Source organism: Nannospalax galili, unplaced genomic scaffold (genome assembly GCF_000622305.1).
Source record: "Nannospalax galili isolate Female #2095 unplaced genomic scaffold, S.galili_v1.0 scaffold498, whole genome shotgun sequence".
NCBI lineage: Eukaryota > Metazoa > Chordata > Mammalia > Rodentia > Spalacidae > Nannospalax > Nannospalax galili.
Window position 1 is genome coordinate 36,828 of NW_008342032.1, and position 11,402 is coordinate 48,229.

Genomic DNA, 11,402 nt, shown 5'->3' on the forward strand with positions numbered 1-11,402 from the left:
CAAACAAGGCTGTTTGGACCACTGATAAGGTCATGGCTATAGTCTAATTGGGCAGCGATACAAATTCTGCAGGAGAATATAAACATCATGGGCTTTTTTGTGCTTTTTTTCAGACTAATATTTCAACAGATCTGGGAAAACTTAACCATCTATAATCTCATTCTTCCACAAATTAACAGCACTGTCTGCAGCATTCCTTTGTGTATAAACCACAACCCTGATTTAAAGAGGTGTTACTGCAGGTATCCCTGGAAACGCCTGTCTGGGGTGTGTGTGACAGCAGAGACTGACGTGTTCTGTAAAAACAGTCATCCCTGTCTTTACTCTTTTGCCCTAGCATCAGATGTGGTCATCAGATCCACTTATGTCCTAACCCAAAGGCAACATGGAGCCCAGCAGGGACATGGCTTCTCACAAAAAACTTGTTGGCTTTCAAAACAAAACATGTATTTACAATCAAAGTAGAGACAGCTCTCTTTGGGTTTCATTTTCCTCAAGATGGACACTGGCCAATTTCACTGAGCTGTGAGGGTGTGAAACACTGCCAGAGGATCCTCCCATATATAAATACCTTGCTTATCTGAGAAGCACTAGAACTTCATGAACAGAATTTGGAAGTGCCTCTCAGCCTGAATCAAAGTATTATGGAGCAGCTGCAGTCTCCCAGCAACATGAGGTAAAGGCTTTGTCTGTGTTGTCAACCTTATTTCTATGCACTTTGAAATTCTAAAACTTAAAGAAGTACCAGCTCTCAAACAGGGAGCCAGTCTACTCATGGTTCTGATGTTGAGAGGTCCCCTCAGCCTGGTGAGTGAGGACCACCAGGGCTTTAGATGGGAAGCTAACAGCAGTGGTAACACGACAACTCCTAGGCCTACAGGGGCCATTCACTGCTGATGGAAAGGCCACCACGTTGGAAGCTCAGGAATGAGCACCAGGGCCTTCACCTTACCTTGCATCCTAATTTCTGAGTGGTGCCACCAAGTGCTAAAAAGAAAGTGAAAAATCAAAGAGATGCAGTATAAAAAGTCCATGGGGTCAACTTTCCCATGTGCAGGGAGCTGAAGGATGGATGGAAGTGGTCAGATGGGAAGATGAGAATAAATGCACAGAGAAGAGTTTCCTGACGCTAGAGCCTGCTTGGTGAAGGCAGCTGGCTTAGTTACAGCAGCGCTGCTCTCGGGGTGAATAGAAATACCTCTTCATTCTAACAGAGGTGCCATTCTGTAGCACTTTTTACTGAAGTGACAATTTCCCAAGGGATACTTACAGGCTGCCCAATACAGTGGCCTGGACCTGCTGGAAGGTTGGCAAGTGTATGGTCAGAACGAAGGGTTCACCTGCTTCCAGATGAGTAGGGAAAGAGGGAAGCAGCTTTTTTTTTTTTTTTTGGTCTTTTTGAGACAGGGTCTCCCTGTGGCCCCAGCTGTCCTGGAACTCACTATGTAGACCAGGCTGGCCTTGAACTCACAGAGATCCGCCTGCCTCTGCCTCCCGAGTACTGGTATTAAAGGTGTGCACCACCACACCTGGCTTAGGAAGCAGCTTTTTATTTGATAATTTGATTAAATTCTGGTGAGAAGTTATCTTTTAAATTTTTAATTAATTTTGGTGTATTTTTTTACAGAAAATCATCTTTATGCTGCCTTCCCCTTTGGCACCCTCCCATATACCCCCCCACTGGAGTTATACATTCTGTATTTGTGTTAAGGCCTATAATGTAAAGTTAGTGTCCCCAGATATCCTTCATTACAAGTTCATCCACTGGGATCTAGTCAGCCTATCTAGAGTCCCTCCCTTTAAGAAGATCAGCTCATTTTCACCCAGCAATAATCATCTGCCAATAATTCTTTGACTAAGATTGGGGCCTGTTGTCCATTTCCACAGTTCTGTGCTGGCTTTTTGTCTGCTTCAGTTTGCGTGGGTCTTGTGCATGCTGACACCATTGCTGTAGGTTTGTGTGAGAAGGGTCCCAGGCTCCTGTAGGACTATTTCCATATAATCATGTACCTCCTCCTTGGTTCTTACAATCTTTCCACTTCCTCTTCCGAAATGGTCCCTGAGCCCTGGGTGGGTGGATTTTAATATAGGAGTCCTGTCCAAGAGCCCACACTCTGCAGATTCTTATTCTCTGCATTTTGGCCATTTGTGACCTTTTGTTTTCCTGGCCCTCTGTTGCATGAGGGAGCTTCATTGATGAGAACTGAAAGATGCATTAGTGTTCTCTTCATCCCTTGTTCTATGCTCCACGAGCTTTAGGTGTAGAAATTGCATCCTAGATGTGCCACTTAGGCTTGGGCAATTCACAGACAATCTCTGTGTGTGACCAGTTGTAGAACTCTGTAAGTATCGCTGTCTTTTGAAAAAGAAGTTCCTTTGGTGGGTGGTGACTGGGATACTTGTCTATAAATTTGAGGATGCATATTTTGCACATAGCAAGAAATTACATTTGTCTAGGGATGTGACAGTCTTGAGGTTTTCTCTAAGATCTATGACCTCACCAGCTATGTGTATTTGGCTAGGTTTACAGTACCACACATGAGTTTCCTTCCATTGAGTGGGTTTTAAGTTCAACTAGGTGGCTATTGATTATCCCCAAGATAAAAGTGCCACTACTGCCCCAATATAGTTTGCTGTGCTGGTCATTGATGTGGTTTTTAGGCCTTGAAACTGGGGTTGGACCATCAATTGTTGTTCTTTCTTAGCAGCTTGGGTAGTGCTCTCCAAATCTATGAGAGCTAGCCTTCAGAAAAGGTGGCTTCCAGGTCAGTTGCTACAAATCCTGTATCTAAAGTATGTCTGTCTTCAGCAATAGGATCTTACCATCAAGTTCTGGGAGGCAATCAAGGACTGAGGCAATAGCCTGTGTAATTTTGGGAGTCTCTTAGACTACCCTGGCCAACAACTCAAAAGGTTTCCCCTGTATGCCACTGTTTCTTGTTATGTAGCCTTAGGCTATATACATGGACTCATGTAGAGGTATTGTATGTATAATTTTTCAGTAATTTTTTAGACTAATACAATTCCCTCTGTTTTTTTTATACTAGCTAGGCACTATTTATCTCTCCTCTTTCTATCCCTGTCTTATCCTCCCTCCCTGCCCTCCCCATTTAAAGTGTCCTCATTTTTTTAGGTAGATACTGTTGTTTCTCCTATTGCTATCAGATCAGAGGTTTGGTTTGTTTTTTTTTTTAATTATATTTATTTATGTGTATGTGTCTACGTGAGTTTATGTCCATCACATGCATACAGGTTCCTGCTGAGGCCAAAGGGCATTGGAACCCCCGGAGGTGGAGCTTCGGGCCATTGTGAACTAATCTTGTGAACTAAGATTGCTTAGTTCAAAAAATTAGTTTTTTGACAAATCAGCTCTGCTCAGAGTGTGATTATGTGACTGTCAGTGGCAGCATCTGCCGGATACTGACTGGGAATGTAAATTCCCAGGCTTTACCCCAGAACTGCTGACTCAGAAACTGTGGCTCAGAAAACTGAATATTTTGACACTTCCAGTGCTAAGATTTGAAAAGCCACTCACTAGACCAGATATTCGAAAATTACATGTCTTAGGAGTGTGGTGTTCTCATCCTAGAAAATACATACACTTTTCTTTCCTGGTTTGGTTAAACCTAGCAAACCATAGAAAATATTTTCCACTCAATCTGAGCCTTTCTGGTGTTGTAGTTCGTGGGAGAAAAAGAACTGACAATGAAATGGGCCCTTTACCAACATCTCTTCTTTAGCAAATGTCTGTGCCTGGCCTGAGAAGTGTGGAGGAAGCAGAAAGTGTTTTATAGTGTCAAGGTTTCTGCTAAAATTATATTGATATTAACAGAATAAATTATTTTGAGTGAACTTCAGAATTTATGGAACCAAGGAAGTAGTATTTCCTCAAAGTTTGTGTGGAAAACTACTGTCAGTTATAAGATAGGATTGAATACATGCACAGAGAGAGTGAATACTGGTGGCAAGGGTGCTGGTAGGAAGGGTATCTGGTCATGTAGAATACTGGTTTGATTTCCAGGACACAGGATGTGTAAAAAGTATCAGTAACTGAGGTCTGTTTTTACAGTGAAGCGTCTCATAGAAATCTCCTACATGACAGCCTGGCTCAGCTGGCATGTCACTTTACGTGGAAGCTGGTTATAGAAGACATAGACATACCTGATTTGGAAAGCAGGATCTTGCAGAGTAACTTCCTTAACACCAGCTTCAATGTGGGAATGCACAACCTCATGGCCTACGTGAAACACCTGACAGGCCAGCATGAAAAAGCCCTGCAGAGCTTGAACAAAGCCAAAGACTTAATCCAGAGACAGCATGCCAACCGGAGGGACAAGAGAAGCCTGGTGACCTGGGGCAACTATGCCTGGGTGCATTTCCACATGGGTAGGTTAGATGAAGCCCAGATCTACCTGGACAAGGTGGAAAACACTTGCAGGGAGCTTGCAAGCCCCTTCCGCTTTAGGATAGATGGTCCTGAGATGGACTTTGAGGAAGGACGGGCCTTGCTGAAGTGTGGAAGATGGAATTATAAGCGAGCCATGGCCTGCTTTGCAAAGGCCTTGCAAACCGAGCCTGAAAACCCTGAATTCAGCACTGGCTACGCCATCGCAGCCTATCACCAAGACTATGATTTTAATAATGTGATTTCTCTCCAACCCTTAAGGAAGGCCGTCAGGTTAAATCCAGAAGATGCTTATATTAAAGTTCTCCTTGCTCTAAAACTTCAGGATGTAGGAGAAGAAGCTGAAGCAGAAACGTACATTGTAGAAGCTCTTACCAGCGCATCCTCCCAGCCCTATGTCTTTCGCTATGCAGCCAAATTTTACCGAAGGAAAGGCTTTGTGGACAGAGCGATTCAACTCTTAGAAACGGCCTTGAAGGAAACACCTTCCTCTGCCTTCCTGCATCACCAAATTGGGCTTTGCTACAAGGCACAAATGATCCAAATAAAGGAAGCTGCAAACATGCAGCCTAGAGGGCAGGATAGAGAAAAAGTGGAGGAACTGGTCCAATCGGCTATACATTACTTTCAAAAGACTTTAGAGTTAAGGCCAACATTTGACATGGCTTATGTTAATCTGGCTGAAATGTATATAGAAATTGGCCATTTCCAAAATGCAGAGAGCAACTTTCACAAAGTGTTAAGCATGAGAAACCCCGATGATCATGTCCGGCAAGAGATCCATTTCCGCTATGGCCGATTCCAACAATTTCACAGGAAATTAGAAGACGAAGCAATCACCCATTATTTGAAAGGTTTAAAAATAGAAGTAGCATCGTATTCCAAAGAAAGGCTTCTCAAGGCTTTGGAGAAGTTGGCTGTAAGACGTGTTCGCCAGAATCTACATGTTGTGGAAAGCACCTGCCTCCTTGGGTTTGTCTACAAATTGAAAGGGGACATGGATGAGGCCCTGCTGTGCTATGAGAGGGCTCTGAGGCACACTTGTGAAATAAACCCTGAGTTTTGAAATACAGATCACCATTGGCATTTTAAAGGTATCCATGACTTAATAGCCTACTAATCTTTAGTTGTTGCTTTCAAAAATGAATAACCTGATAAAACAAACAACAAAAAACCTGGATGTGATGCCTTCTCTGTGCTCTATCTGTTCCCCAGCTTGTCTTTCTTCTTGGATCTGTCTCTATGACAGGAGGCTCCATTCTTTGGCCATACATTCCTGTACTCATTTACCATGCCTGACTCCCATGGTTTGGGGCAACTGTCACTTGCTGGACCAACAAGATCCATTTTCCTTATGACTGTGCCTTTGGAAAGAATGACTTAAATCCTCAGTCTGATGGTGCTCGGATCAAAGGAAACGTCAAGGAAGGTTTCTTCTTCATGCAGCCAGAATCCTTGACCTTTAGCAACATCTGAGAGCAAAAGAAATGAGCAAAGATGAGCATCAAAAAGGAGAGAAATTCAGGAGTTTTGCAGTATTCCTGGGGAGAGTTTCATTCTCCCAGGCCCCATGGTAGCTATGACCTGCTAACCAATGAGCTCAGCCATATAATCAATGTCACCTTTTATATACAAGTGTATGACTGTTGACAATCGTGGTAGATGTATGTGGTTCAAATACATTGCTTGACATTTATTCATAGCTAAAAAGACTTTCAGTGTATTTAGGAAACAAAGTAATAACCTCCTTGTACTCTGCAAACTAAAAATGGCATAAATAACTTCATGACATTGCTTAGATTATTAAGAGTTGTGTGATACAAGCTTGCTGTTTTTCCAACCCCGTAGCATTCAGTAAAATCTGCTCAGATCTCAAAATTATCAGAGTATTTTGTTTGTGTTCTTTAAAAAAAAGATCTGTATTCTACGTTTGTGTGGAATACTGCAGAACCAACTTATGTAACATTAAGACAGATGAGGTAAAGGAGGCCCTGAAAATGCAAACAATGCGAAGTCTTAAAAAATACACCGAATGGTTTTATTCCTAATATATATAGAACTAGAAGACTGAGTTATGGCACTTTGATTGTGAGAACTGCGATTAGCCTGGTGGAGACTAGGGTAGGAATGCACTGGGTCAAGCGAAGCCATTTCCAAATTTGTTAATGCTAAACGATGAACAGATTTATTAAATTCAAGCAGAGGAACTACTAGCATGGGAATGCTGTCCTTTATATTTTTTTTAAAAAGGTACAATTCTTAGGTTTCCCAGTTTTTCTTGAATTCTTTATGACTGTCATAGTCACTTGTGAGAGATTTGCCTTTACTTATGGAGTAATCTAAGTGAGAAATTAGAGGACATGTTTATACTCACTATTAAATACACACAATGTCTTTCTAAATGTAGAACTAGCCAGCTTATGAGTTGGCTCATTTCTATAGTCAGTACTTAAACATATAACTACTATTCCTTAACTACTGGATCATCTTGGCAAGAACAAATAATAGAGAATTTATAATCCTTTTGGCTAAATTCATCACAGATATGATAAAGTTACTTGGCTAGTTGGTAATTGGGTTATTTGAACAAAACTAACTCTTTCATCAACAGAAAAACATGTCCACCTGATATGTAGCAATTTTCTCAGAACTGAGACATTCCTCAGAGGCAGTGGGGAGAAGGGAGACTTTCTCTTGCCTGTTCCTCTAAACTTTGCCAAATTACCCTGAAAGCTGATTCTAAACACTTTTGAATCACATTTGTTAGGTATAGTCACAGGTCAAGTGTAGAATCTTACCTCTTACTAACAATTTTCTGGGTTGGTCAGCTTTCTGTTGCTGTGACAAAGTACTTGAGATAGCTTTCAGAGGAGAAAAGGGGCGCTTTAATTTATGTTGTCAGAGATTTTTAGCTTGAGGAGTCACTTGGCCCCTTGCTTTAGACCCGTGATGAAGGAGTGCATCACAGTGGTGGGAGGATGTGGTACAGGAGGCCTGTTCACCTCTTGGCTTCATGGTTTTTTATCCTTCTCCCTTCCATTCTCCTTCTCAACACAGCTGCTGAGATTTATATCTTGCCTGCCCTGAGGTTTTTTTCTTTAAATTTGAGTAAAATCGTCCTAAACATCAGTTTGAGTCCATTCTTAAGTCCTCAAGCCCTGAAGATAACAGCACATTCCACAGCCCTGAGGACAGCACCCACCAATGAGGCCTCCAAGACAATAACCAATCAATTAAAAAGTATATTGGCACGCGGCCTCTTTGGACCAATCAAAGTATAACTCTGTCATTCCCCTCCTCCCTTTGTCTGAAACCTATGAAAAGCTCCTTCCCCCTGCAATCGGGGCTCTCAGATGAACCTACCACTTTAGCTTGGTCTGAGAGTCCGAGCTTAAGCCAGAATAAAGACTCTTTGTTCTTGCATGCTCTCTGGACTCTGTGGTAATTCTTGGGGACCTGTTCTCTGGGCACAACAATTAATAAATGGAATCTGCTGCAGGAAAGGGCTGCTTTTCTGTAGATAGGTACATTATATCCACAAGTAAGATAAAAAGGGCTGGGAGCAGTCAGCAATATGTCACTGAAATGATGTTTTCCAGAAGAGTTTATTTATATGTCTGAAAAGCATGTGGAGATGGGACACTGGTTGCAAATATAATCCTTGACAATAGGATTTGGGGATATTTGTGGGGAAAAGAAGCAGAGTGATCCAAAGCATGAGTGAAGATGAGTGGGGGCAAGAAAAAAATGATTCGTGCATCTGTTTCAAACTGCTTGGCTCATGTTGACACCCATATTCGGAAAACGGCACCTTTAGCAGGATCTGATGTTGGAGCTTTCTGTCCTGTGACATCAAAAGTTGCTTTTGAACAGGGCCAAATGAATAGCTGCTGGTTTGAGGCGCTTTGAGATAGATAAAAGCAGCCTTCAGCTCCCTAAAAAGCACTTTACTCTTATGTGTTACCATCATAGTCCACATATTAGAGGTATTAGCTACAGAAAATCTAAAGACAATGTACTATATAGCTACACAACTTTGGAAAATAGAAATAAACCAAGAAAATAAAAACAGTGAAATTAGTTTATTCACAGTTTCCCTGGATTTCAAAGTTAGGGAAGCCCAGGTAAGCTTCTTGAGAAAAGTCTGATTATAGCCAGGTATAGTGGCACATGCCTTTAATCCCAGCACTTGGGAAGCAGAGGCAGGTGGATCTCTGAGATCAAGGGGAGCCCAGGTCTACATAGTGAATTCCAGGCCAGCTGGGGCGGGAGGAAGACCCTGTGTCAAAAAGACAAAAGAAAAAAGAAAGAAAGGAAAAACAGCCCGAGTTCCTGGGAAAAGATAGTGGTGCATTCAGTTAAACACACCAACTTAGTCATTAGCAATATACCAAAGTGAACGGTGAGGAAACATGGCTTCCTTTCTTGTCTTGGCTGTTTTGTGATTTCTCTTTAACAAACAAAATCCATCAATTAGAAATTAGAAATGATAGACTGTTAGTCAAATTCACTGCTGGGAGGCACATGTGGCATCCAATCCCCTCCTCCCATGGTCCTTGAGACAACCTGAGAAAAGAATTCTCCAAACCCCAGTTTGAAGAATCCTAACAAGTTTATTGGACTTGCTAACTGAGCTTGGGGTGTGGGTTTACTTACAGAAGAGCGGGTGCCCCCTCCATTCATGGCTGTGTTTGAAAGTCCACACCCAAACATAAATCCTGTGGTTCCAGACAGCCTCACAAAATGGCAGGAGACCTGCCTCATGGTTCTCCCAGCTTTTAGGCCTTTAGCCCCTCCCCTACAAACAGCTATGGTCAACCAATTGGCTGGAAGAAGGAAGGGGAGTGACTCCTTTGCAGAGCATGGGAAGGAGGCGAGTCCACAGCTCATCATCACAGGATCAGAGGAACATCTGGGTCACACAGACACATTTTTCTATTAGAAGTACAGCAAACCTTTCCTTCAAGGCTACTGCTCAGGCATTGAGAACCAGCTCATGTCTGGCTAGCTCTGTAGCTCCTGAGCTACTTTAAACAAGTGCCTGGAATTCATCAGAATCTCTAGAGAGTAGTCTGAGACATTCCTGTTGTTCAAAGGCTTTTCAGATGATTTCAGTGAGCATTGAAAACTATTTTCTAGGAGGGCTGGAGAGATGGCTCAGCAGTTAAGAGCACTGACTGCTCTTGCAGAGGACCTGGGTTCGATTCCCAGCACTCATATGGTGGCTACAAACCATCTTTAACTCCAGTTCCAGGAGAATCTGAAACTCTCTTCTGACTTCTGTGGCATTGCACGACATGGGTGCACTCACATATATGCAGGCAATACACTCAACCCATAAAATAAAAATAATAAATATTTTTTTTTAAAAAGAAAATTTCTAGATCACTACTTCTCAAATTTTTTTGTGTGTTACCTGTTGGGCTTGTTATGACATGCATCACTGGGTCCTGTCCTCGGAGCTTCTGATGCAGGAGACTAGGATTAGGTTCTCAGAAATGTCATTCCTGCTGCTCCAAGAACCACACTTTACGAACCAGATGCTCCAGTTCTACATTTTTTCAGGTATGTGAATGGACTCCTTTGGAAGCTCTAAGATGTTGTGCCCTGACATCTCATGTCTAACATTTACCTAATTCTTTGATAAGTTATTTGTAGTACATGGCAAAGAAATAGACACGATTTCTCCCTTTCATGTACACATGGTCTCTTACTTTGTGACTTTCCACTTTCCCTATCAGGTTTTGCAGTTTGTTTTTCTGTTCCTTTCAATCTAAGCTCTTGACTTGCATTTTTTAAATATGGCAGAAGTGACTTTGTGTAAGTTTGGTGGAGCACAGGTTACCAGGGCCTTTCAGGTGTTCCTTCTTCTCTTTCTCTTGTTGACCAGAGTATCATATGTATCATGTAAGGAAGACAAGCTTGCATTCTTTGGAAGAGAGGCCTTATGGGGAGAAAATCCTGGCAAACACCTCAGCCACCAGACAGGTGAGATGATTGTAGAGCATCTAGACAAAGTCAAGTCATCACTAACAGGTGTCATCACATAAGAGACTCCAAGATAGGGCTGAGGAGATGGCTTAGTGGGTAAAGTGCTTGCTGTATAACCTGAGGACCTGAGTTTAGATCCCCAGCACTCACATAAAAAGGCATGGTGGTGTGCTTCTATAATACCAGTAATGGAGGCCAGAGACATGTGGATCCCAGGGGCTCCCTGGCCAGCCAGTCTAACCCTAACTGTGAGTTCCAGTTTAGAGGAAGTCAAGACGTGTATCTCTGGCCTCCACATGTGCAGTGTACCTGCATATGCACATGCACACAAATATACACTACATATAGCATTTTATTAGAATTATTAAGTAAATGATGATAGGTATACTTGACAAAGGAATCCTGGGATACTGGGTAAATGTATTAAGCTATTTCCCCTTACATTAACCTCTTATTTTAAGTTTTTAAAAAATGATTGAGTTTGCAATTAAAAATTGTGTGTATTTTTGCTCTAGCAAGATGTTTTAATATGTGTATGAGCTGTGGAATGGCTGTGTCAATCCATTAACATGAACACTTTGGATACCTGTTTCTTGTGACAAGAACACTTAAAATCTATTTCAATAATTTTCAAGTATGTAGTATATTAACAGTAGCCATCTTCATGTACTCAATTATCATCTTTCTATAACTAAAAAAATCATTTTGGGGATAGGGTCTCACTGTGCTGTTCAAGCTGGCCTGGAAGATGCATGGAACCCTAGGCTGACCTCCAACTTTCGCTCCTCCTGCCTTTGCCTTCAAAGTGCTCAGATTATGGGAGTGTACTCTCACTCCTGGTTAATTATCTTTTGGCAAATCTCAAAATCTCTAGAAGACTCAAGTCTTTGAACCTGGAAATGATCCAAGGTATATGTATTTTGTTTATGACACCAGAAGGCTGCTTTATGTGGGGTTTTGGCATGGTTCTAAATTCAAACTCCAGGGAGACAGATCCATTTATGGA

General features: G+C 42.0%; 1 protein-coding gene across 1 annotated transcript; it reads left to right on the forward strand.

Moving 5' to 3' along the window:
• The first annotated feature begins 596 nt into the window (after positions 1-596).
• LOC103738031 (interferon-induced protein with tetratricopeptide repeats 1B-like) lies at positions 597-6,660 on the forward strand. The gene is made up of 2 exons (XM_008837836.3): positions 597-676; positions 4,070-6,660. The coding sequence occupies exons 1-2, from the start codon at positions 645-647 to the stop codon at positions 5,469-5,471; spliced, it is 1,434 nt and encodes a 477-aa protein (XP_008836058.1). The 5' UTR covers positions 597-644; the 3' UTR covers positions 5,472-6,660.
• The last annotated feature ends 4,742 nt before the right edge of the window (positions 6,661-11,402 follow it).